At 39.7% G+C, this 27,329-nt stretch overlaps 1 protein-coding gene across 1 annotated transcript in view; it reads left to right on the forward strand.

Moving 5' to 3' along the window:
- The window catches only part of MAP3K5 (mitogen-activated protein kinase kinase kinase 5), a 192,070-nt gene that overhangs the window by 130,979 nt on the left and 33,762 nt on the right, over positions 1 to 27,329 (forward strand). The window contains exons 15-21 of the mRNA XM_032407803.1: positions 9,009 to 9,142; positions 14,679 to 14,806; positions 15,856 to 15,992; positions 16,940 to 17,045; positions 21,859 to 22,016; positions 24,367 to 24,544; positions 25,296 to 25,316. Coding sequence (XP_032263694.1) covers positions 9,009 to 9,142; positions 14,679 to 14,806; positions 15,856 to 15,992; positions 16,940 to 17,045; positions 21,859 to 22,016; positions 24,367 to 24,544; positions 25,296 to 25,316 — 862 coding nt within the window. The remainder of the gene's footprint in view (positions 1 to 9,008; positions 9,143 to 14,678; positions 14,807 to 15,855; positions 15,993 to 16,939; positions 17,046 to 21,858; positions 22,017 to 24,366; positions 24,545 to 25,295; positions 25,317 to 27,329) is intronic.

Consider the following 27,329-nt stretch of genomic DNA (forward strand, 5'->3'; position numbering starts at 1 on the left):
CCTGCCTTTCCAATTTGTATCTCTATATGGTTAAGAATAGAAAGAAGAAAACTAAGCAGCAATTACCACCTGGAATGGTTTTCAATCCCTTTGGTCTTATTAAAAGTCCTTTTTGATTTTTACTGTGACCACTTTGTTCAACAGGAATCGTCTGCCATACCTAATAAACAATCTTTTAAAAAAGAAAAGTCTTTTGATGCTTTGGATTCCAGAGGGGAACTAAAACTGGGGCAGCCTCATGGAGGTTTATATATTCTTCACCGTACTATATAAATATGCCTGCAGCAAAACTCCGTCTCAACCAAAAATAAACTGATGCTGACTTTCAATGTTTTGTTTTGCACCCGGTTTATTAAAAAAAAAAAAGTGGTTCTCATCAAATTTTCTATATCCTGATTAATCAGTTAAGTAAATAATTACTGAGCATCTACAAACCAGATATTGCCAAGACTAGGGGTAGAGCAATTAAAGATAAATTGTAGCTCTCACAAAGCTCAGAGTCCAGATGGGGATGCAGACTGAGCAAGAGAAGGAAGAGTTACCAAAGCATGAGTAAGGGCAGAAAGCCTTGGGAGCACATCAGACCAGAAAGTAACCCAGCTCTCGATGGTCAGGTAGACAGTTCAGGAAAGCTTCCTAGAGCTTGGTTTTGAAAGACGAGGCAGAATTACCGAGGTAGAAGACACAGCATGTGGAAAGGCACAAAGATCTCGGGAACCTCACTGAGAGATTTTGGAGGAGATTGAGGAGAGAGAAGGTTGGACACAGAGGCAGCACAAAGAAGCTGAGGGGCATTTACGCCATGCTAAGGAGTTCGGCTTTGACTCGGAAAGTAATGAGAAACCTTTTAATAAAGCAGAGACAATGGTGCAGACATGGACAGCTCACTTGGGAAGTTTGGACTTTGGAAAATTCACTGCCATCTTAAGGAGAGCAGATCAGGGAGCTGGGCAACAAGAGAGGAGGGGACAAGGAAAGGCAGTTAAGAGTCTGTAGAATTAGTACAGAAGAAAAGCAAGGAAGGCCTGATTCAAGGCAAAAGCAGATACACCTGATAGCATTTGGCAGTCAGTTGGATTTGGGGAGTAAGGAAAAGGAAAGAATGGAGTCTACGACGGCCACCAGATATCTCCCAGATATCTGTTTGAATAAGAGAATGAATGTTCCATGAATATTGATGACACACTGGAATACCTTTATCCTAACAGTGTTTGGAAACAGAAGTAAGACTATCCCTACAACATTGGTAGTGGTAAGAACACTAAATCAGGACTCATGAGCTGGGTATAAACCACAGCTCTAATTGTTTCACTGGAAAAGATATTTCTGATCATTTGTAAATTGAAGCTAATCATAGACCTTCCCTACTATCACACAGGCTTATTATGACCATCAAATGAGATAGGTTATGGACAGTTGATTTTTTTCTTTTAAATTATAAAGCATCATGATAATGTAAGATGGTGGTAGTACTAGGTTCAGTGTGTAGGTGTGTATGCCCTTGATACGGCATCTTGGCAGAGATGAGCTCCTTTGGTGATGGTCCCTGCCCTGCCTCCTGCTGGGCTGGTCCTGGCTGGTAGATTTCCTACATGTGTGGCACAGCACGATGGGAGTCTGGGCCACAGGAATTGGGTGTGGAGTCGTAGGCTCTTTTTGGTGGAATTTTTTGACTAGTTTGACTGCCTCTTTGCTGGAGCCCCATGTAACCTTCCAATCTGAGTAAGTTGCTGAACGATTCCTGCTCACTATTCCTTCACCCTGAAGACATGCCAGACGTTCTGCTCTGGACTAGGACAGTCTTCGGCCTTACATTAGACATCCGGAACAGGAGTATTCTTTTATGTACATGGGGTACAGTGTTGCCAATGGGAAAGTAAGATGCGTCCCTTCCAGAGCGTGGAGTCTGTCCTTAGCCAGAGAAGGGTCCCTGATAGGGAGGTCAGTGCTCACCCAGTCCTGGCTTGGTATTGGGCATAGTTTTCCCCAGGAGAATACAACTAATTGCTTTCTATCAGTGCTTGGGAACCTGTTGGAAACAAATAAACTGAAGCTGGTAAAGACAAAACCACATTTTCCTCATCCTCCTTGGCAGTGGTCCCTCAAGTCAAATGTGTGTACCCTGGAGAGTTTGCAGAGTGATCTGATTACTACCTTTGTAGTTAATTTGTCCTCTTTATGTCTGCTTCCTTTTTGATCTTCTGTTTGCTTTTCATTTTGTAATTTCCCTATACCGTGTCTGCGTGTGAATTTATTTTTTATTTTTCCTACTTAGGACTCAGTTTCCAGAAGTTATGTTTGATTCCGTCTCATATCTGCCTGGCCTTTTTTAGAATGTCTTATCCTTTTCTCCTGCTTATTGATTTTTTATTTTATATCTTTATGTTAAATGTACTTATTCTAAAGTTTTTGTTTCTTTTACTTTATGAAGTTTAGGGAGATTGATATTTATCAAATCTGCTAACTCCCTGGTGGTGAATTATTTCCTTATATGTTTTAAAATTTAGGGTTGTGAGCTCAATTTCAGTGATGTATTATGAGTCAGAATCCTGCATAGTCCATCTTAAGGGATTCTCCCTTTAAAATGTTTTTGCTTTGTTTCTGCTAGCACTCCAGGGATGTCCCAGGCTCAAGATCAATTATAGGTATCATGATAAGTGTAAATTTGAACTAAACCATGAGGATCAGCCTATAGTTGAAAGTATTCAGAGTATTCAGAAAGTATTCTTTTTGTCCACCCAGAGCTCAGTTTAAGACAGATGAGCTTTATTTTTGTTTCCCAGTGCAGTGGGCTAACTCTATTCTAATTTGCCCTTTCATCAAGTTATAGTCCTTCAAAGACCCTGATTTCAAGGGCCCAGCTCTTCACCTGGCATAAGCACAAGGCCCCATTTCCTATCCCTTCATGGGCATTAAGACAAAAGTACCAGATAAGGGGTTGACAGACTATAGCCCAAAGGCCAAATACAACCTGCCACTACCCTATTCCTCCAGTAAAGAAGTTTTACTGGAACACAGCCATGCCCACCTGTTTATATATTGACTGAGCTATTTTCATGCTACAATGGCAGAGTTCAGTAGTTGCTACAGAGATCATATGGCCCACAAATCTGAAAATATTCAATATCTGGCCCCTTAGAGAAAGCATTTGCCAACCTCTGCCCAAAATTAATGAGACTGAAAGCCCAGCCCTCATCCCCACCCCTTGGGCTACAGGGACATCAATTATGATTACCTCTCAAGTGGTCCTCTTTCTCTTTATTTCTAGCTCCTGGCAGTCTTCTTTACTTTTTTGTAAGCCCTGGTAGGCATTTAAAAATGTGTCTATTTTGGGGTGCCTGGGTGGCTCAGCTGGTCAAGTGTCAGACTCTTGATTTCAGCTCAGGTCCTGATCTCAGGGTCATGAGATTGAGCCCTGCATCAGGCTCTGCACTGAGTGTGGAGCCTGCTTAAGATTCTCTCTCCTCTCCCTGTGCCCTTCCCCTGACACTCGCATGCTCTCTCTCTATATATATATCCCTCTAAAAAAAAAAAGTGTTGTCTATTTTATTTTATGTGGATGTTTTTAGCAGGAAGTCTTCCAAATACCAAGTCCACATATTGCCAGTACCAGAGCCCACTTCCTATTTTCTTGGATAATATAGACTGCTATGTGCATAAGATGTTATATATGAATCTAATGGCAACCACAAATCAAAAACCTAGAATAGATACACAAACACTAAAGAGAAAGGAATCCAAGCATATCATTAAAGAAAGCCATCAAATGACAGGGGAAGAGAGCAAAAGGAGAAAGAACAGAGAACTACAAAAACAACCATAAAACAAGTAATAAAATGGCAATAATTATATACCTCAGTAATTACTTTGAATGTAAATGGACTACATGCTCCAGTTAAAAGATATAGGGTGACTATATAAAAAAGCAAGACCCATCTATGTGCTGCCTACCAGAGACTCACTTCAGACCTAAAGACACCTGCAGATTGAAAATGAGGAGATAGAAGAACATTTACCATGCAAATTGAAGCAAAAGGAAAGCTGGGATAGCAGTATGTATATGAAACAAAATAGACTAAAACAAAGACTAACAAAAGACAAAAAAGGACACTACATATTGATAAAGGGAGCCATCCAACAAGAGGATATAAAATTGCAAATATTTATGCAATAGAGCACCTAATACATAAAGCAACTATTAACAGACATAAGGAAGAAATTGACAGTAATATAATAATAGTAGGGAACTTTAACACCCCACTTACATCAATGGATAGACCATCTCAACAGAAAATCAACAAGGAAACAGTGGCTTTGCATGAGACATTGGACCAAATGGACCTAACATATATTTAGAACATTCCATCCCAAAAAAGCACAATACATATTTTTTTGAAGTGCACATAGAACATTCTCCAGAATAGATCACATTAGGCCACAAAACAAGTCTCAATAAATTCAGAAAGATTGAAATCATATCATGCATCTTTTCTGACCACAATGGTGTGAAACTAGAAATCAATCACATGAAAAAAATCTGGAGAGAACACAAATACATGGAGGCTAAATAACATGCCACTGAACAATGAGTGGGTCAATCAAGAAATCAAAGAGAAAATTAAAAAATGCATGGAGACAAATGAAAATGAAAATAAAACAGTCCAAAATCTTTGGGATGCAGCAAAAGCTATTCTGGGAGGGAATATTATAGCAATCCAGGCCTACCTCAAGAAGCAAGAATATCTCAAATAAAAAACCGAATCTTACACTTAAAGGAACTTAAAAAAAAAAAATCAAGCCCAACACCAATAGAAAGAGAAAATTATAAAGATTAGAACAGAAATAAATGAAATAGAGATTAAAAAATAACCAATAGAATAAATCAGTGAAACCAGGAGTTGGTTCTTTGAAAAGATCAACAAAATTGATAAGCCTTTAGACAGACTCATCAAAAAAAAGAACAAAGAAAGAGGAGTCAAATAAAATCAGAAATGAAGGAGAAGAAATAACTGGTACCACAGAAATAGGAAGGATTGTAAGAGAATATTATGAACAATTATATGCCGACAAGTTGGACAACCTCAGAAAAATGAGTAAGTTCCTAGAAACATAAAACCTTCCAAATCTGAATCAGGAAGAAATAGAAAATTTAAACAGGTCAATTACTAGCAATGAAATTGAATCAGTAATCAAAATCTCTCAAAAAAATAAAAAAACCCAGGACCAGATAGCTTCACGGGTGAATTCTGCCAAGCATTTAAAGAGAAGGTAATACCTATTCTTCTCAAACTATTACCAAAAAAAAAAACAAAAAAACAGGAGAGGAAGGAAAGCTTCCAATTCATTCTATGAGGTGAGCATTACCCTGATACCAAAACCAAATAAAGACACTAAAAAGAAAAGAAAAGAAAAGAAAACTGCAGGCAAGTATCTGATGAACATAGATGAAGAATCCTCCACAAAATATTAGCAAGCCAAATCCAACAATACATTTAAAAAATATTCAACATGATATATCACATCAACAAGAGAAAGGATAAAAACCATATGATCATTTCAGTAAATGTAGAAAAAAACATTTGACAAAGTACAACATCCATTCATGATAAAAACCCTCAACAAAGTAGGTTTAGAGGGAGCATACCTCAACATAATAAAGACATATATGGAAAACCTACCGCTAACATCATATTCAATGTTAAAGAACTGAAAGCTTTTCCCCTAAGGTCAGGAACAAGGCAAGGATGTTAACTCTCACCACTTTCATTTAGCATAGTACTGGAAGTCCTAGCTGCAGCAATCAGACAACAAAAAGAAATAAAAGGCATCCAGGGGTGCCTGGGTGGCTCATTCTGTTAAGCAGCTCTTGGTCTCAGCTCAGGTCTTGATCTCAGGGTCGTGAGTTCAAGCCCTGTGTTGGAAGTAACCCATGTGTTCATTGATAGATGAATGGATAAAGAAGATGTGCTATATATATTATAGGTAATATATATATATTATTAGTCATAAAAATATTAGCCATAAAAAAGAATGAAATCTTGCCATTTGTACCAACATGGATGGAGCTAGAGTGTATTATGCTAAGTGAAATAAGTCAGTCAGAGAAAGACAAATACCCATACGATCTCACTCATTTGTGGAATTTAAGAAACAAAGCAAACAAAGAGAAAGAGATGAACAAAAAAACCCCAGATTCTTCAATACAGAGAGAACAAACTGATGGTTGCTAGAGGGGATGTGGGTGAGGGGATGGGTGAAATAGGTAAAGGAGAGTAAGAGTACACTTATCCTGATGAGCACTGAGAAATGTATAGAAATATTGAGTCATTATATTGTATACCTGAAATTAATGTAACATTGTGTGGTAATTATACTTGAATAAAAAAAAAGAAAAAGAAACAGACAAAATTACAAAAACAACAACAAAAAAGAAACAAAAAATTTTGCTGGCTTATAAAGGTTAAAAATAAATTTTTTTAATGGCTAATTCAAACCCTTCTGTGAGTTGAATCCAGCTACACTGGGTTTCTGCAAAGACATGTCTTGACCTTTCAGTGGCCCTACATTTGGTAGTTTCATTCTGACACCAAAAATGGGCCTTTTTGGATGACTCTTCCACGTCTCAGGAGGTCTCTACCAAATACTCTCTAAACCCCTTTTATTTTGATCGGTTTTCCGTATGTGACTGAGACTCTTGACAGCTTGGGATTTAGGGCTGTAGATATTTCCTTTTCCATTAAAGATGAAATTTTCCTCCTATTTTTCATTTTTTTAATTTAAATTTTAGTTAATATACAGTGCAATATTGGTTTCAGGAGTAGAATTCAGTGGTTCATCCCTTAAATATAACACCCAGTGCTCATCACAAGTGCCATCTTTAATACCCATCACCCATCTAGCCCATCCCCCACCCACCTCCTTTCATCAACCCTCAGTTTGTTTTCTATTGTTAGGAGTCCCTTATGGTTTGTTTCCCTCTCTCTTTTCCTTTTTTTCCCCTTCCCATATGTTCATCTGTTTTTTTTAAAACTCCACATAAGAGTAAGTTCGTATGGTATTTGTCTTTCACTGACTGACTTGTTTCACTTAGCATAATACACTCTAGCTCCATCCATGTCATTGCAAATGGCAAGCAAGACTTCATTTTTTTTCTTGATGGCTGAGTAACATTTCATTATATATTATATACCTCATCTTCTTTATCCATTCATCAGTCGATGGACACTTGGGCTCTCTCCATGGTTTGGCTGTTGTTGATAATGCTGCTATAAACCTCAGGGTGCATGTGCCCCTTTGAATCTGTATTTTTGTATCCTTTGGGTAAATACCTAGTGGTGCAATTGCTGGATCATAGGGTAGTTCTATTTTTAACTTTTGAGGAACCTCCATACTATTCTCCAGAGTGGCTGCACCAGTTTGCATTCCCACCAATAGTGCAAAAGGGTTCCCCTTTCTCCGCATCCTCGCCAACACCTGTTGTTTCTTATGTTGTTAATTTTAGCCATTCTGACAGGTGTGAGGTGGTATCTCATTGTGGTTTTGATTTGGATTTCCCTGATGCTGAGTGATGTTGAGCATCTTTTCATGCGTCTGTTATTCATCTGGATGTCATCTTGGAAAAGTGTCTATTCATGTCTTCTGCCCATTTCTTAACTAGATTATTTGTTTTTTGGGTGTTGAATTTTTTAAGTTCTTTTCATATTTTGGATACTAACCCTTTATCAGATATGTCATTTGCAACTATCTTCTCCTCTTCTGTAGGCTGCCTTTTCGTTTTGTTGATTGTTTCCTTCGCTGTGCAGAAGAAGCTTTTTATCTTAAGGAAGTCCCAGTAGTTCATTTTTGCTTTTGTTTCCCTTGCCTCTGGTGACGTGTCTAGTAAGAAGTTGCTGCAGCCGAGGTCCCAGAGGTTTCTGCCTATGGTCTCCTCTAGAATTTTGATGGTTTCCTCTTTCACATTTATGTCTTTTATTCATTTTGAATTTATTTTTGTATATGGTGTACACACATGTGACTATCCAGTTTTCCCAACACCGTTTGTTGAAGAGACTTTTTCCCATTGGACATTCTTTCCTGCCCTGTCGCAGATTAGTTGACCATAGAGTTGTGGGTCCATTTCTGGGCTCTCTATTCTGTTCCACTGATCTGTGTGTCTGTTTTTGTGCCAGTATCATACTGTCTTGATAATTATAGCTTTGTAATAGAGCTTGAAGTCCGGAATTGTGATGCCCCCAGTTTTGTTCTAAGAAGGAAGTATATTGACATACAGGCCTACCTCAAGGAGCAAGAAAAGTCTTAAATATACAACTTAACCTTACACTGAAAGGAGCTAGAAAAGGCACAGCAAATAAAGCCTAACGCCAGCAGAAGGGAAATAATAAAGATTAGAGCAGAAATAAATGATATAGAAACAAAAAAAACACAGTAGAATGGATTAACAAAACTATTTTTCATTTTCAAAATGTATTTTGGTCTTGGGGAATTGGGAGTAAAGGAAAAATAATCCTTATTTTATCATTGTCAATGCAGAAGACCACAAAAACTTCCTTCTTACCCAAAGCCTTTTTTTCAGTGGCTTTATTCTCTTGGCAGAGTATGAAATAATTGCACAGTATCAAAAGCTGAGAAACAAAAGAAAGATCAATTAGATGTAATAGATAGTGATATACATTATTGCCAATCATACTCATCTCCTGGATCTATGAAAAATAGGATTTAGTGGATAAAAAAATCCAAGTGGGCTTTTGAAGAAGCACTTTCCTGGATTTAAATACATAGTCCCTACTGTGTTCGTAGCAATTGTGAAAACATGAACATACTATCTGCTTTATGTTGAGAGTGTCCAGTTTTTGGCTCTTGAAGCTGCTGCTTAGAGCTTCATCATGTTGTTTTGCTTGTTAAAGCAATTTGATAAAATAAGGGAAGGTGCTCATGGAAAAAGTTGATGTTTGAAATGTAGAATGCAATTCACATTTTAATCTTCTGTTCCCCCATTTTCCTTTTTGTAGTATGACTACGAATATGATGAGAATGGTGACAGAGTCGTTTTAGGGAAAGGCACTTACGGGATCGTCTACGCAGGCCGAGACCTGAGCAACCAGGTCAGAATCGCTATAAAGGAAATCCCAGAGAGAGATAGCAGGTATAGTAATTGTGGCTAATAAAAGCTGTTTTCAAGGTACTTTGGGTTGTTTATGGCATTTTAGACAATGTTTTGGTGATATTCTAACTAATGAAACTCTGTCTGAAAACTCCAGTGTCTTAATCAGCCCCCTTTGAGGTTTAGCTGCTGCGTGAATCAGTGATTCAAGCACAACCCTCTGGTGGGGAAGGGCGGCCTCTTGGAGGTGACAAGGACAGGACTTCTAAAGAATAGGAAAGACAATGGCCTGTGCGTGTTGGGCTCAGTTGTGTCAGAGAATGGTTGATTTATTAGACAGATAGATGGGGAGTAAGCAGGATCAGAAATGGTTTGAACCCCACAGGTTCCAGTGTCCTGTTTCATACCCAAGGAGCTTGGAAGTCATCCCTCCATCTTAACAAGTGGAAAGCTGACCAAACTAAGACCAAACTAAGAATTCTCGAATCCACTGGAGAAGTGGAAGTCACAGGCCAAGCCACTGCCCAAATTTGGAGGAAGAGTCATGGGGAGGGGGGGAACACTTTTGTGAGTTTTGCCTCCAGAAGCCCTACCAGACCCTCACAGTGATACTGGAGAAAAATCCCCCCATGCTTCCGGCTGGGGGAAAGGGGAGAGAAACCATTTTGAAATACGCCACAGCTCTGTTCTTCCTGACAAGGCCTGACCTCAGAGAGACTATTTTTACAGGGCCTAACCTATGAGAGTGTTATCAGAGTCTAACCAGCTGGGGGGAAGGAAATACCCAACTCCTGCCCGCTGTAGCCATCCTGCCCCAGCTGTGGGAGGAGGGAGACTGCAAAGCATTTGTGAGGCTCCCAGGCCAGGGGCACAGGCCCTCGAAGAGACTGAGACATAAGCATAAGATTATGGAATGCTTCCCCTCCTGGGATTCCTTTTACCTAATACATCATGCCTGATTTTCAGCAAAAATTACAAAGCATACCAAAACACAAAAACACAGTTTGAAGCAAGCATCAGAACCAGACTCCGATACGGCAGGGATGTTGGAATGATCAGACCAGGAATTTAAAACAAGTTTAATATGCTAAAGGCTCTAATGGGTAAAGTAGACGGTGTACAGAAATAGAGGGAGTGCAAACACAGATGGAAATCCTAAGTCAGAACCAAAAGAAATGCTAGAGATCATAATCACTAACAAATGAAGAATGCTTTTGATGGGCTGGACACGGCCCCCTCTCTGAGCTTGAGGATATGTCCATAGGAACTTCCAAAACTGGGGTGTGTGGATGACTCGGTTAAGTATCTGGTTCTCAATTTCGGCTCAGGTCATGATCTCAGGGTCGTGAGATCATGTCCCCTCAGGTCCACTTGTCTTTGGCCATGGTGACAGGGTTACACGATCAGCTTTCTTCAGAAAGGATACTCCCCTGAGCTCTCTGGGTCATCTGTCCACCCAACGTCTCCACTTGTAAGTTTCCAGGTTAACGTGGCCAAAACGGAACTGTGGATTTTTACCCCCAGATGTATTCCCTGCCTCGATGAAGGCTATCTCATTCATCAGCTGCTCAGGCCAAATCTTAGGATTCCTTTAGATTCCTGTCTCTCACTTGATGTCTCCTGCATCAGTAAGTCATACTGTTGTCTCGACTTCTCTAACACGTTCACAATCTCCCCATTCTTGCCCATCGCCACGGCTGCACGTCCAATCTAAGCTTTCAGGTCTCTCACGCGGGCTCCTTATTGTAACCACCTGGTAACTAGTCTCTGCCTTCACTCTTTCCTCTCCCCCTACTCCAGCCTTCCTCAGAGAAGCCACAGAGATCTCTCTGAAGGGAAATCACATCATGTCACTGCTGCTTGAAACCCTTCAGGGAACCTTATTGTAACCAGCACGAAACGCCGAGCCCTTAGCACAGACCTCTGCCTCCCTCTGTGGCCCCACATCCTCCCCGGCAGCCACACCGACCCCAGGCACACAGGGGCTCATTCCAGAGAACTCAGCAGGATTGCCTCATTTCTGTCAGTTCTCAATTCAGACTTTAATCCAGTAGACAGGCCTTCCTTACCTCCCCCATGCTGAAAACCACATCCTCCCAGTGTCCCAGGTCCCAGCTCTTTTTGCCTTTCCATCCTTAGTGTGTGACTTTCCCCAGAGGCCGCTTTGCCTCCAGCCTCCATATCTGCATTCGAGGTAGGAAGAAGAAAAAAGACAACAAACTTTCCCAGAAACGTCCAGCGTACTTTCCCCTCTGTTCCATTCACCAAGAAAGTGACCACCTTGAAACCCAAGGGAGGCTAGGGACTCAATAGCTTTTTAGCTGGTCCTTTGTTTCCTGAAACAAAATCCTACAAAGAGGGAAGGACAGATGTGAGGTGGGCAAACAGCTATTGCTCTCTGCCCCACGGATGGTTTTCATTTTATTTTCTGTGATACTGTTGCAGAGTTTCCTCTTGGTTAACCGGTGAGACGTAGTTATGAATAATACTCTCACGAGATGATGAAGAAATTATTAATGCAATACCCAGGGTAATATATATCAATTTGTCATATGAAAAATTTTGTTAAATATTCCTATAGGTTCTTAAGTAACACATACGTAGATTCTGAAACAATATAAAATTTAAAGGGCTTAGCACTATCCAATTACTGCAGCCAACCCACCGATCTTTAGCAACATCCCTCCCCTCCCACCAGCAGATGAATTTAAGTAGGTAGTTGGAAGCAAACCACTTTCAGAATCCCCTTTGTAACTTAAGTTTATTCAGCTGCCAGTGGGCATACACAAAGCACACCGACACCAACAAAGGTCCTGTTCTGTAGCAATGCATTTGGCAGAATGTGGGTTGTTTGAAAACACTCGCATGACAGGTGCTTCTCTTGAACACCTGGTGCCGGGCATCTCCTTATTACCTTTAAAAGCAAAGTAAAGTCTCTTATGTTATCATGAGAGTCGACACACAAAGTGGTTTTCATCTATATGCCCTGGAGAGGTTTTCAGGGTGCATGTAAAAAAGATAGCAGTTAGAAAGGACAATTGCTAAGGTAATAGGATGCATGTGAATAATGCATGATCCAGCATCCACCACACATGGCCATCTGGAATGAAGGATCATAGCAACAAAAACAGTTGCTTCTGTGTTTTCCTTCACACTTTAAAAACACTTCGTTAGAGAATCGGAGTAGTTGTAGGAGAGAAGTGGGGGTGGATTCCTAATCTGTCCCAACTCGTTGTTCATCTCAGGTTGGCTTCCTTCTCTAACGTTCTGCATGCACCTGAACTATTTATATAGATCAGTTATTCTCTACCCCGCCGCATATTAGGGCCAACTGGGGCACTTTAAAAAATACTGATGCTCAGGCCTACCCCCCGAAATTCTGGAGTGGGTCGTAGGCATTATTTTTTTTTTTTCATAGGCATTATTTTTAAAAAATCCTTTCAAGAGATGAGATGTCCGGCCAAGGCTGGGAACCACTGGTGTGGATGGACGTAGTGGGAATTTGACTCAGAGAAGGTGCTCTGGAAACACATATGGATTAATAATTTTTCAAAGCTAAATATATATTAGTAACTCTGATTATCTATACCATTTCTTCTTTCCACTGTCACAGCTAATAGAGAAGAAATAAGATTTTCTTGTAATTCCCATAGATAAGCATCGCTTATTGACTTGAACAAATTAGAATTTCATGCTTATTCGGTGCTTGGCACTTACCCTTTCACTTAGTGAGAATTTCTGAGTGTTACTAATCAATTTCATATTGGAAAAGAGTTCTTATTCTTAGCTAGGTTGAATCCAGACTATTACTGTAACTTTTAAGCTATCATCTGGTTACATAATGGAGGGGGCAGGGGAGTGGCGTATTTCCTTTCCCAGGATCTTATATTTAAACATCCATAATTGATTTGCAATAGAGGGTCAGGAGGTGGGAGTCCTTTGGCTCATCATAAACTGAATTAATCATTTGCTTCGGATTATTTAGTCATTTTAATGCCCTAAATCTGTAGAATAGACCCAATATTTGCTACTAATTTATCTCATGCATATCGAGAGCAATCTTATTAACTAATGTTAATAAGGTGTATTAAACACCATAGAAGAAGTAACTTGCAAATGTCCTGAGAATCATAACCTAAGTACCTTATTGGTAACACCATATACCCATATTTCTCATGTTGTCTCAGTTACCAAAATGGAGCTGTCTCTAACTGATATCCTGTTAAGGGATTCAGGTTAATACCTACCTTTATAGTTCCTAGAGCAGTTCTACAGAAAAATAAAATGAGTAAAAGATCTAAAATACAAGTTAATTTTTTGCTGTTGTAGGAAGCATTCTGAGTAATATTTCAAAGATTATAAAAGTTTAAATTAAATGAATTTGGATTTTTGTAACCTCCTAATTGCTTTAGCTTTGTAGCTTATCCTGAAAAGCTTCATGAAAATAGCATTATTCAATACTAACCAGTTCTAGTATTTGTCACTGGCATTCAAAAAAATCCATTCTGTTTACATGGATTTGCCATCGTAAGATCTAAGTATTTCTTGCACGTAACACCAAAACAAATCACGAGGCATCAGGTTTGTAGTTTGTGGTCTAGTGGTTAGTGCCTTTCACACCTGTAACCTCCACTGTACAACAGAAAAAAAATTAGAGAATAGCTTTGGGTCTCCAACACCCTACCATGGTTAGTTATAAAATACTCATATTAATATAAGTATATAATATAATATTAATATTCAAGGTTGCTAAGAGTCTAGAAGCTGTATAGTACTTCAAATAATCATCAAGAGGGTTGTTTTGTCTGTTCCAGAAATATAAAACACTTTCACTGTATAATCTGATAAAGCAACATACTTCAAGTATGTAATTTTGAAAGAAACCAGATGGTTTGATCCTGGTCTTTCAGCATGGAGGCATGGGTAGGATGGGATAAAAAAAAAAAAATCATGATATATTAGAACTGATGGACCCAGTAAAATGAGGATTAGTCAGGAGCTCGAGGACACTTAGGATATAAATGGTTTTATGTTTCCTACAGAAGAGTTGCCCGGCCTTTTAGTAAGTTCTGGAATGAAAATGAAAGTGATTTGTAATTTTTATCTTCCAGGGAAAGAGTCTCCTGGAATAGTAGAGTTATGTTATGAGGCCAGTGGAATAGAAAGTCGTGTTAATATAGACAGTGAGATATGTGGGTGCGTTCAGTTTTCCTGGAGTAATATCTTAGCTCTGTCACTTACTAGCTTTAAGATCTTGGACAGGTTAGTTATCCTCTTGGTGAATCAATTTCCTCATCTGTAAAATGGGCATCTTAAAAGTACCTTCTCCTGGGGTTGTTGTGAGAAATGAGTTAATATATACAATAGGCTCAGATCAATGCCTGACACATTACCCCTCAGACCCTACCTACCACTGCTTCAACTTCACAGAATTTATGTTAAATAAGCACTTTAGATAGTCATATTTTACTTTATGTGTGGACATATATTTAGCTGATGTTTTCAATTTGTATTGCTTACATTTATACACTAAAATCTGGCTACACAATTGGCTCATCAACATTTGCATGTCTTTTAGATACTCCCAGCCCCTACATGAAGAAATAGCATTGCATAAACATCTAAAGCACAAAAATATTGTCCAGTATCTGGGCTCTTTCAGTGAGAATGGTTTCATCAAAATCTTCATGGAGCAGGTCCCAGGAGGTAAGAGATGTTTTTCTTTCTTTAAAAAGTATAAATTTTTAGGGGCTTGAAGAGGAGCACAGTTGAATGGGATTTACTAGTTTACAGGTCTTACTTTGTCTAAGTTAAAATATAAATTCGATTGTGCTCATTGCAGCATTATTTACAATAGCCAAGATATGGAAACAACCTAAGGGTCCACACTGGATGAATAGATAAAGATGATGTGTTTTATATACACAATGGAATATTATTCATTCATAAAAAAGAGTGAAATCTTGCCATTTTCAACAACACAGATGGACTGTGAGGGCATTATGCTAAGTGAAATAAGTTTTACAGGGAAAGACAAATACTGTATGATCTCACTTACATGTAGAATAAAAAAACACAAACAAACAAAAAAACCAAGCTCATGAATAACAGAGAACAAATAGATGGTTGCCAGAAGCAGGGGGTAGGGGTGGGCAAAATGGGGGAAGAGGGTCAAAAGATACGAACTTCCAGTTATAAAATATATAAGTCGTGGGGATGTGATGTACAGCATGGTGACTATAGTTAACACTACTGTATTGTGTATTTGAAAGTTGCTAAGAGAGTAAAAATTAAACGTTCTCATCACAAGAAAAGAATGTTCTTGTAACTATGTGTGGTGACAGGTGTTAATTAGACTTATTGTGGTGATCATGTTGCAGTGTATATAAATATTGCATCATTATGTGGTACACCTGAAACTAATATAATGTTTGTCAATCATACCTCAATAAAATTTTTTTTTAATTAGACATGTGACATCAGCTTGCAGTTTATTAGGAGACAAAAGTATGTTGAACCATTTTAGTATCAATCATTGTGACTTGGATTAAAGTTAGGGACTGAGTGGCCTTTTATTTTGACTATTTGATAATGAGCATCTTCAGAGCATATGAGAGCCCAAGCGTCTAGTACTCTACTTCCTGGGCCACCAGGAATAACCAAGAAATGTTAGCTTAAATTAATATACCGCTATTAACATGCTTGGAAGAACTAATTTGATAAGATTTTATCCACCGCTTCTCCCTACTTTACAGGAAGTCTTTCTGCTCTCCTTCGTTCCAAATGGGGCCCATTGAAGGACAATGAGCAAACAATTGGCTTTTATACAAAGCAGATACTTGAAGGATTAAAATACCTCCATGACAATCAGATAGTCCACCGGGATATAAAGGTAGGATGCACTAGGATTCATGTTTGCAAGTTCCTTGGTAGGTAACTGTTTTCTTTGCAAAAGTCATACTGTGTTATGGGGATTAATTTAGAATCGTGAATAAATAAAGCTTAGAGATAGCAGAAATATAAGCCTCCTCTGCTCGGAGTCAGTTATTGATATTCATGCCTTATCTCTTCTCCTCAACGAGTAAACCTCTCAACCATGTTCAGCCAACAAAGATTGAGCTTCCACTGCACACCTGACACTGTTTTAGGTGCTCTGCGGAGGAGGCACCACAGGACAAAATTGGACAGGATAGGGTCCCCGCTCCTGAGGCATTCACAGGCTGCTCAATATTTGTATCCTTGCCCAGGGTAGCTACTCAGTAAATATCCACTACATCAATGGTTGAATGACTAGGAGGGAGGAAAAAAAAAAAAGATGCCCTCTTCTGACGAGTATCACATACTCGCTGTTAGAACTAAAATTAAATAACCTATTTGATTCCCTTTAAAAAGAGAAAATTCTGAACTAGTAAATTTCTGACAAAGGTGGGACTATGGAAAGGAGGTTACTATTACTATCCCCAAATCAACCCAGATCTCGTTGATTTGCCATATCCCTAAATATTCTAGGAAAAGAAGCACAACAGCAGAAAATAAAGTAAAATGACTAGGAAGTCATGAATATCTTAGTTATCACACACAGATAGCCCCTACAGTTTGCAAACCACAGCAAGCTCTAACCAGGCACCTGTTACGACCTTGTGTGAGTAGCAGGTTGTGAAGTGATAATATGTAAACAAAAATGGTGTCAAGAATTCACTCTCGAGGTTAACTATTAATGAAGAGCACAGATTGAGTCCTTGTTTGCTCTAAGGACACCTTTTCCTATTGGACTTATGAGCCAACCCACAACAGTAATGGAAGAAAGAACATTTTTGATTCAAATCTTTTGTTCTCTAGGGCGACAACGTGTTGATTAATACCTATAGTGGTGTTCTCAAGATCTCGGACTTCGGGACATCAAAGAGGCTCGCTGGCATAAACCCATGTACTGAAACTTTTACTGGTATGTTTTTGCAGTGATGATACAGATCTTATGTAATTAAAGAAATAATTGCTGCGTTAGAGCCTAATGTGAGAGATAAAGTCAGTCTGGGTTCTCACAGAAATTAATGTGAGTATATTTTGATGCTCATTGAAAAATGTTGTGTAGAATTTGATCTGGCTCTTTTCTCATCTTGTATTCTATGATTTGCTCAGTCTCCTGCTTAATGCCACTGAAATTTTTTTTTTTTAACTCTCAATTTGTTGTTTTCCCCTTCATGTCATTACTTCTCTCCTGGTTGGCTATAACCACTACAAACCTGACAGGATTTTTTTTTTTTTAACATTTTTTTAGCCCAACATCTCTGTGATTCTTACTCATACCTTAATCACTTCCCATTTGAACTATGAGTTCCTAATCTGTTTACTCCCTGTGGCCTATTTCCTACTCACAATATAAATAACCCGTAGAATTTCAATTCAGAAAGAGGAAGTGACTCACTAACTCAGAATTGGGGTGGGGAGAGAGCTTGCCTGAGAAATTAGGCAATCCAGCCACCAAGCTACCTCTGAGCAAAGTCCTGGGGGAGTGGAGACAAAGTGATTGCCAAAAAAAGAGGAAATCAAGGCTCGGAGAGATGAATGACTGCCCCACAGTTACAGGAGGGCATCTGGAACTTTGACTCTGGTCTGCACTAGAAATTCTTACCACTCAACTCTGCTGATTCTCATGAAGTGCTAAGTCCTTGTTATTATCATCAGAGAAAGAGTAATTTAAAGGTAATGAATAATCTGTAGTCTAAAATAAAGCAAAATGGCCAGATATCCCCCATTTCTGAACTCTGTGAGGTAGGTGGCTGTACCTCAATTTTGCAGATGAGGAGATAGAGAGAAGAGAGATCACAGCTAGGGGTCACAACAGCTTGTAAATGATAGAACTTGGATTTTTAATCTACCCTTTGCTCTTTGCTTTGACCTTCTTACTCTAGTCCATCTTCCTCTCCACCTTGCTGATGTATCTGTTCTGGTAGCCTGGAAGGGGAAAAGGAGAGAGAGAAATTCTGTAAATTTTCTCCTCAGAACATTCAGTCAATAACACCTCTGACCCAGTTCCTACACTCACAGCAATGGGTCTTTCAGGGCACAGCATTAAACACATTTAAATTGTATTTTTTTGAACAAAATTAATTCCAGCCTACTAGTAACTTTAAATGTCTTTCCATTTCTTTCCTCATACTCTCTCAATTTGGCAAGAGACATTTTAGATGCTGCCAAGACTCGGTAACTTCTGATGGGAGAATCCCTACTTTCAGACATTTTATTTGGGCAAGATGTTAATTTAATGTCTTCTGCTAATCTTAAAGACATATTTTTTTTTTTAATCCCCAAAGGAGTTGTAGTAAAGCAGTCCTCCCAGAGCCCTTTGTTTGCATTTCTCACACTGGCCTCACCTGAGTGACCCGTGTCACTGATGTGCCTGGTTGGTCTCCAGGGCTGATCAAGAGGACTTGGAGGGGCACACCTTGATCCACTCATGGCCATAGGCCTCACAGGTGCTCAGTCAACTTCTGATGAACTGCCTGGAAAGACATTGATCTGTTTGGTGATTTGGTGAGAGGGAGGGCAGCATCACCCGCCATTTATAGAGTGCTTACTATCTACCTGACTGTGTTAAGTGCTTTACATATTTCACTGAAATTCATATATCAGCTCTAATTCTTTGGAATCAGTATCCCAATTTACAATGCAAGATTAAGGTTCAAAGAGGTTGAATAACTTGCCCGAGGTCATAGTGCTAGTAAGTAATAGAGCTACGATTCAAACTAGACCTAACATGCCAAATGGAACTAATTATCTTCTCCCCAAACCTGTTCCACCCACACTCTTCTCCCTCTCAGTTGATGGCCACCCAAAACTTAGAGGGATCCTTAGTGCCTCTCTTTTCTCACACCCCAACCCAATCCACAAGGAAGCCTACCGACTCTACCTTCAGAAGGTGTCCAAAATTGGACCACTCCTCACTGCCTCCACTTCTGCCACCCTCCACTCTCAACTACATCACCTCCAAAGCCTGTTCTCCTTGCTTGGGCTCTTGCCTCCTACTGTCTACTCTTAACACTGCAGCCAGAGTGATCCTTTTAAAACATAAATCAAGCCCTGTTACTCAGAGACTTTAGTGGCTTTCTGTTTCTTTCAGAGCAAACAAATGCCGAAGTCCTAATACGGTGGACAAGGCTCTGACCTGATACGGAGTCCATTACCTTTTAGACCTCATTTCCTGCTCTTACCCGTTGCTCCCTATGTGCCAGAAACACTGGCCGTCCTGCATTTCCTTCATTGTACCATGCCACAAGGCCTTTGCACATGCTCTTCCTTTTGCTAATAACACTATTCTCCCAGCTATCTACGTGGCTAAATCCCTCTCCTTTCAAGTTTTATCTTAGATGTCATCTCAATGAGCCTACCATGACTGTCCTATTGACGGGGCAGACCTCCCTGGGCACTCTTGATCCCCCTTCCCTACCTTTGTGTGTGTGTGTGTGTGTGTGTGTGTGTGTCATTGACACATCACTTTCTAACATACTATATAATTTACTGATTTATTATGCTATACTTTAATGTCTGTTTCCCATTGCAAAAAATGCAGGCTCCATGAGCCCAGGATTTCTGTTTACTCCACTGCTATATTCTAAGTGTCTGGCCCACGGTAGGCACTTGATATAAATCTGCTGAATAAATGAGTGGATTAAATGGGATGTCAAAGTTCACACTTTTAGCCACTAAGTTGTAGTGGTTTCATGGGTGATTGCAATTCTAAAGATTATTTTAAAGTAATTTTTTAAAACTTTGGAATGAAGCTATATAAGGTATGGATTTTAGAGTCAATACTCTTGTTTTCCTTAGGCTAATGTACAGATTGGCCTGTGTCTTCATTATCTAGCTTTGTAAATCTCTTTATATAAGATATTATATGTCATATGATTGTGGAATAAAGGGAGCAGATATGAATACATAACTAAACCTGTTTTTTTTTTTTTGGCACTTGCTCTGTGGGGGATAATTAAACACAACTGGCAGATAGAGCTCTTCAAAATACTATCTGATACATAGAAACATTGCATAATGTGTTAAGATTTTACTTGAATTGTCCAATTTTTAAAGTTCACTATATTTTAATCAGTTGTAATTTCTACTCAGATATTAGTACAACTTAAATTCTCTCATCAATTCTATTTTAGAATACAAGAAAAACTGAGTGGTAGACTTAAACACGTATTTTCTAAAAGACCATTGGATTTTATTTACATCATAAAAAAAAACCATCCAATCACTCTAGTTCATCATCTAAAAATAAAGAAATCATAACAATTTGCTCCTAAGGGTAGGTGATTTGAGGAGCGTAGTTACCTTACCCTTGGCCAGGTGAAATGCTTCCCTCTAATAGTGTTGCTGATTTAAGCCGACAACAGACGTGTACAGTCATATGTGAACTTGAACATGAGCTCCTGCCACATAATAATGAGAGCTGGAGGATAACCTGGCAAGATGACAATACTTGACAAAAATAATATACTTTTATTTGGTCTTACGAACAACAAACAGCCAGTTTCTAGCCTATGCTGGTGGGCTTCCTAGGAACAATTCAGAGGAATGGTGCAGAGCAGTTTCACCTATAAATCATGCATGAGGCGTTTCATAAAAGGTGTCTCTGTTTATCAAAATGTCTGTCAGTTTGGTTATGAATCAGAAAATACTGAAGTAGCTCTTTTAGCAAATGCCTCAGGATTTGAAATACTTGAATATAGCATCTTGGATGAGTTCCTGTTTGCTGATTGTATCATTTGCATGAGTCTATCAGTAGCAGGAGATGTGGCAATAATCTGTTCCTGTTCACACTTCTGACTCATTGTTGGATTTGGGGGAATCACTCGAGGGGGTATTAGAAGCCAACTCAGCCTCTCGCTCAAGCCACTGAGACAACTGCAGTTGGGTGTTTATCTGAGATATACGAGACTAGAGCTAGAGCCAAGCATTCTTGGCTCCCCATTTAGTATTCTTTCCATCATACCACACTCTTCAACTCTCTGATTCCATGAGCCTTTTAAATCTCCTATGTTTCATTGTATTCTTCTTCACTCTGTGCCTGGTGATTTGTCTGTAGTGATGGCTCCTGACCTGTCTTTGATCCATTAAACCTGTTATTCCATGGACCACAGGCACACAGCAGAAGCCATATATATTTTATTTACAGAATAAAGTACACCAAAAATGATTTACATAATTTTTAACAATGGCTTTTAGAATCTTCATGCTTTTGTGATTTAGAAATAAGAATTAAAACAGAAGAATTAAGCACTCAATTTAGAAATTGAGAAATATAGATCTAGGAAGAATGGATGATTGACCTAGACTTTTCCTGCAAAGATTAGAAGTATACATAATAGGAATCTCCACGTATTTGAAAAACTAATTGCAAAAAATGTGTGTTGATATATTCTCTGTTGTTTTCAAATGACTCATTCTTAGAAGTTTCTAAGAGGTCCCGGTAAAATGATGCCTCATTTATACTCTACTATCTAGGAGATGAGAAAGTATCTATTCATGACCAGATCACATTGGCAAGCTATTCTTACATCCCTGATAAAATGCACTATAATAACTGCTATCTTCCCTTTTATTAATGACAGAGAAAACTGGGACTCAAGAAAGATGAGATATCAAGACCTGAATCATGCTTCTGAGGTTGTCTTATTTATGTGGACAATTAAAGCTGTCATTAGATGTTCATCTGTTTTCTCTCTTCTAAGGTGGAAGTGTGTTTGAATTATCCCCAGGTACCCTTCAGTATATGGCACCAGAAATCATAGACAAAGGACCACGAGGCTACGGGAAAGCAGCAGACATCTGGTCTTTGGGCTGCACCATCATCGAAATGGCCACAGGGAAACCACCTTTTTATGAACTGGGAGAACCACAAGCAGCTATGTTCAAGGTCACATTTCATATGTCTTAAATGTCTTAAAAACCATTGGTTAAAGCTACTGGATGTTCCATGTATGTGTATGATATTTTTTTAGGCAAAAGGGAAGGAGCCTAGGTAAGCACATTAAATGTGCTCTCAGAGCTCAGTGAAGTCAAGAAGATTCACTCCCCTCAAAGTCAGTGCGTATGCCTCATACTGAGGATCTCTCCCTGCCTTAGATTTCTCAGCTATAAAGTGAGATTCCATGTAACTTCATCTAACCACCTTTTCACAATGCAGCATAAATAACACACTACTCCATGGAAGACGATTTAAGCTCTTTGGGAAACAGTCTGGAAATCTTCCATGGAGGGAGATATAAGGACATTTTTACTTCATTTAAGTATTAAATCAAAGCAATATTTTCCTTCTCTATCATAAGAGTTTGGAGGCTCCATTAAGAAAGGGGTGGGCAGTAATTGCTATTTTAAGGGCGCCAATCATATTCTTATTATAGCTACTCTTCTAGCCGCTTATTTTGCCTTTCGTTCATAACTCTCCTGGGAGGGGGAAGCAGCCCACCTCCCAAAATAGGGAGCACCTAATACGGAAATAGGACTGACAGAGCCCAGGGGCCACAGCCTTGGAATCCAGGGACTGAGCAAAGCAGTGACCTGCTCTGAGTCCCTGCCGTCCCCACCTGTCCTTGCCTGCCACACTGCCAAGCTGGAGGAAGGTTTAAACTGAGCACCTGTTTCCCAAGAAGTAAAGCTCACCCATCTGCTGTTCTCTAAGGCAGAAGACCTCTGATGAAAATTTGTGATTTCTTTCCCTGCCTCGGACCATGTTTCTAGCACTTATTCCACTGTGAATAGCCTCTCTCGTGAGGGGCCATGTGTCACATACCTTCTGCTTGTGTAGAAAACTTGGCTTCCCTTCCGCTTGAAAATGATCTGATGGGATACTGCTGATACAGAAATGAGGACTGTAACCAAACTGGAAGGGCAATGAGAGCTGCTAAGAGAGCTGCCTTTCTTGACATAAATGGGTGTCTTTCTCTTCTTGGTCAGTGTTTCAAGTTTTCACCCATCTCTAGGATTTCACTCTGAAATGCTGCTCTATTACCCATCGGTGTAAGGATTATTATACAGTATGCTTTAGATGAGATGACATAGACTCTAGCACTGATTTACAGTGTTTGAATCTAGGCTCCAACACAGTCAGACTCTTTGATGACTTTGGGCAAATTGCTTAACCCTCTTGTACCACATTTTCCTAATCTGTAAAATGGGTATAAAAATAGTAGTGATCTAGGGCGCCTGGGTGGCTCAGTTGGTTAAGCGACTGCCTTCGGCTCAGGTCATGATCCTGGAGTCCCAGGATCGAGTCCCGCATCGGGCTCCCTGCTCGGCAGGGAGTCTGCTTCTCCCTCTGACCCTCCTCCCTCTCATGCTCTCTGTCTCTCATTCTCTCTCTTTCAAATAAATAAATAAAATCTTTAAAAAAAAAAATAGTAGTGATCTAATAAAGGTTTTTTGAGACGTGTATGAGATAATATGTGCAAAACACTTAGAATAGTGTCTGATATAGTAAAGGCTATATAATTACTACAAATAACTGTATATTATTGTTTATATAATAATACACTTCTATAAGCTACATAATAACAAAAAAAATTTCCTTAGAAAATTTTCTCTACTAACTACATGAAAACATTTTTGAAAAAAAATATTAGAATGGCAGCAGTGAGAAGAAAATTCTAATTGTTATAAAAATTCTGTGTTTAATTTTAAAGTATCTCTTCGTATGGGCAATCTGAGACAGGAAAAATATTCAGGACTCACAGCATAGGGGAAAGAACACAGGCTTTAAGCCAGACAAATTAAGGTTTGAATCCCAGACCTGCCTTTCTAGGACAGATCACTCACCCCTCTGAGACTCATTTTTGTCATTGTTATAACAGGGATAATATTTAATCCACTGGGTTGTTGGGAGCATTCAATGGAATTCATCAATCAAAAAGCCAAGCATAGTTCTTGGCACATAGCTATTATGGTCAACACAATGGTCTCAGTTAAAAATCTCTTTCTTGCGTGCCAGCGTGCTAATGTGTCCTAAAGTGTCAAGGACTGAATTCTTTCTTCATAGTGCTGTCTGCGGTCTTAACATAATTGCTTGGTGTATGTCATTGATAAAGTTACAGAAACACTCTGGAAACTTTCCATAACATAGAGGAAAAAAATATCCTATCACACTTTGAGGAAAGGCATGAGTCTGTAGAATATAGTAAAGGATTTTGTTGTGCTAGGGGACCAAGTTTTCGATCCTGGAGCTCATGTGATGAGATGGTCTCTCAAAAGCTACATGTGTTGTGTCTTAGGTGGGAATGTTTAAAGTCCACCCGGAGATCCCAGAGTCCATGTCAGCAGAGGCCAAGGCATTCATACTGAAGTGTTTTGAACCAGACCCTGACAAGAGAGCCTGTGCTAACGACTTGCTTGTTGATGAGTTCTTAAAAGTTTCAAGCAAAAAGAAAAAGACACAACCTAAGCTTTCAGGTATGTGGATACGGGTCAGAGTCACTAAGCCCTAAGCTTTTAAGATGAAAGATTTTTCCAGAAGTAAAGTAATCTGCTTATAGATGTCACTAGAAATTGGTGTAAACATTAGCACAGTGTGCTTAGACATTTAGTTTTGGTATCAGGAAGCTGCCTTACCATCAATTTCACGAATGCTAGGACCTAATATGTAATGTCTTTCATCACCTGGTTAGTCCGTAGATCCTATATCAGCATCTATAGCAATCTTATCTCACTGATACAGAGGTTAAAGTGTAAAAAGGGTGAAATATAGCCTTTTCGAGCTGAAACTCTAAATCACCACTGATGGGCTACAGAGCTATTATGGAGCTGTTAAAACTTCCAAGCCATCCAGATTATATGTTCTTTTAATTTGAGGAAAATACCTATTGCCTCTTAGAGGATATCTTTCTGAATAACTAACCCCCTGCAAAATGAAAGAAAGAAAAAAAAAGAAAAGAAAAGAAGATTGCCAGTTATAAATAAAACAGCGGTGTAAAAATATAAATTGTCTTTTGCAATAATTTCCATAACTCATTTCAGAAAGGAAAAACAAGTAAATGATCCCTTTGTTGTTGACATTTTTGTGTTTATTTGGGATGAGGGTAGACAGATTGAATTTTTGCAAAGGACATTGATCCCATTTCAAGCATCCACTTTTTTGTTATCTCTGTTTAACAACAAACCCAACAACGTGTGCTCATGTTGCTGTTTGCTCTTCTTCCCACAGCCCTTTCAGCCGGATCAAATGGTGAGTTCATTTTTGTATTGCCCATTGAGCTGAAGTTTGATGCATTATCATGTGATAAGCTCTAGATTTCCCATTAAAAAGCTTCATCCTCTGCTTTTTGCCTCCATGGGAGGCTCCGGGGTACTAAGGATGTGTGCAGCTGCAAGCCTGGCTGGGCTCATTCCTTTAGAACCCCCTCTCCTCCCTAGGAAAGCAAAAACAGATGTGCTAACCCAATTAGCAGCTAAAATCCCATTTATGATTGTTCTTAGGTGTTACAGAGCACTTCGTGCCTCCTGTTAATTAAGACTACAAACTATAACCTGGTTTTACCTCTCCTAAATGAATGCAAACTGCAGGACTCTTCCTTCCCCAGGGGTTCTTTACAGATCATATACAGTTTCTGTCCAGAGGAGAGGCCACTGCCCTACCTCGAGGGGCCTCCACCTTCAACAGCTACCCTCGGCTTCCCTCAAAGGAGGAGTGGGAGGGTGATGAGGAGGAGGACCTCCTTCCCCCTTAGAGAGACGTGACTTGTCCAGTACTGGACTGCTCTCCCATTGCCACACAGAGACCCAGAGAATTAAGTAATTTGTTTTAACCTAATAAACACTTGTTGTGCATTCACTCTGTGCACAAGAAATGTGCTAGGCCCTGAATGTATAAGGATGAGAAAAGCATAGTTCCTGACCTTAAGAAGCTGTTGTTCTTGTGGGGGAGACAAGGAATAAATCCATGACACCGTCGTGTAATTTAGTCAGTCCAGAGGGAGTCGCGGATGGGGAGTGGGGAGCCAGGTGAGGTCAGTCCTAGAATGAGTGAATGCAGTAAGCGTGACACCCCACTGTGCGTGAAGGGAACAGGAGGTGGTTCAGCTCTGCTGGTGCTTAAAATACATGGGGAGGAGTTGAAGCTGGAGGTAGTAAGCAGGAGCATATCCCAAAGGGCTCCCTATGAGAATTATCAAACAGGAGGGGAGAGCCAGGGAAAGACTTTAATCTGGAATTAAAATCACGGGGTCTATAATTTGATGATAATAGAAATGTCTTCTGTCTACACTGTCCAAGCCATTAGCCACAAAGCATATGTGCTATTAAACACTTGAAATGTGGCTACCTTGACTGAGGCACTGAATTTTAATTTTAATTTTATTGAAATGTTCACGTAAATAAGCACATGTGGCTAGCAGCTACCATATTGAACAGTGAGGCTATTGATGGATCGTTCTGAGAGCTGTGTGAAAAATCGTTTATTTAATAACATTCACTCAGTAACCCTTTAAACCTCTGCTATGCACCTAGCACTCAGAATATAGGGCCTAGGCACTCGAAATATAGGCGTGACTCAGGCCCAGATCTGCCTGCATGGGTCACTTGGAATGTTTGTTAAAAATTAAGATTCCTGGTCCTTCCCAGAATCTAGAGCTATAACCTGGAATGCTATACTTCTAAGTAAACAACCTGAGGACTTTTATGCTCACTAAAGTGTGAGAACCTTTGAGATTTGGGCAATTGGAGATAGGAGACAGAGTGACAGTTAGGAGACTGCTCTGGCTGAGCTTTGTCCCTAGATTGTCCTGAACTCGGAGAACTTTGACGGTCTCTGGTGCTCTTGAATAGCTGTTAGGATCTGAGGCAGCTCTCATAGTGATGGGAGGAATTTAGAACATTCCCCCTCTCCCAGAGCAGGGACATATCCAATTCCCTGAACTTAGAGCCATCTCCCTCCCCTAGGCAGAAGGTCCCAGCAATCTGGGACCCACAAACTGGCCATGTGCTCTCTCCACTCCAGTCTACCCCTAATAAAGCCATCTTTTTAGGGAATTCTAGATTCATACCCTTACCCATCAGCTCCCACAAAAGAGCAACAAGAATCACCCTTCCGGAGGCATACCTTTGACATTTCCCATCCTCAGAGAAGTCCATCCAGCCTCTTTAAGACTTTCCATGGCCAGCCCCACAGCAAAGGGTTTCTTGAGAGTTGACAAGACATGGAGCGCCTGGGTACCTCAGTTGGTTAAGCATCTGCCTTCAG

This window comes from Phoca vitulina, unplaced genomic scaffold, assembly GCF_004348235.1.
Source record: "Phoca vitulina isolate PV1807 unplaced genomic scaffold, GSC_HSeal_1.0 scaffold9, whole genome shotgun sequence".
In the NCBI taxonomy this organism is placed as follows: domain Eukaryota; kingdom Metazoa; phylum Chordata; class Mammalia; order Carnivora; family Phocidae; genus Phoca; species Phoca vitulina.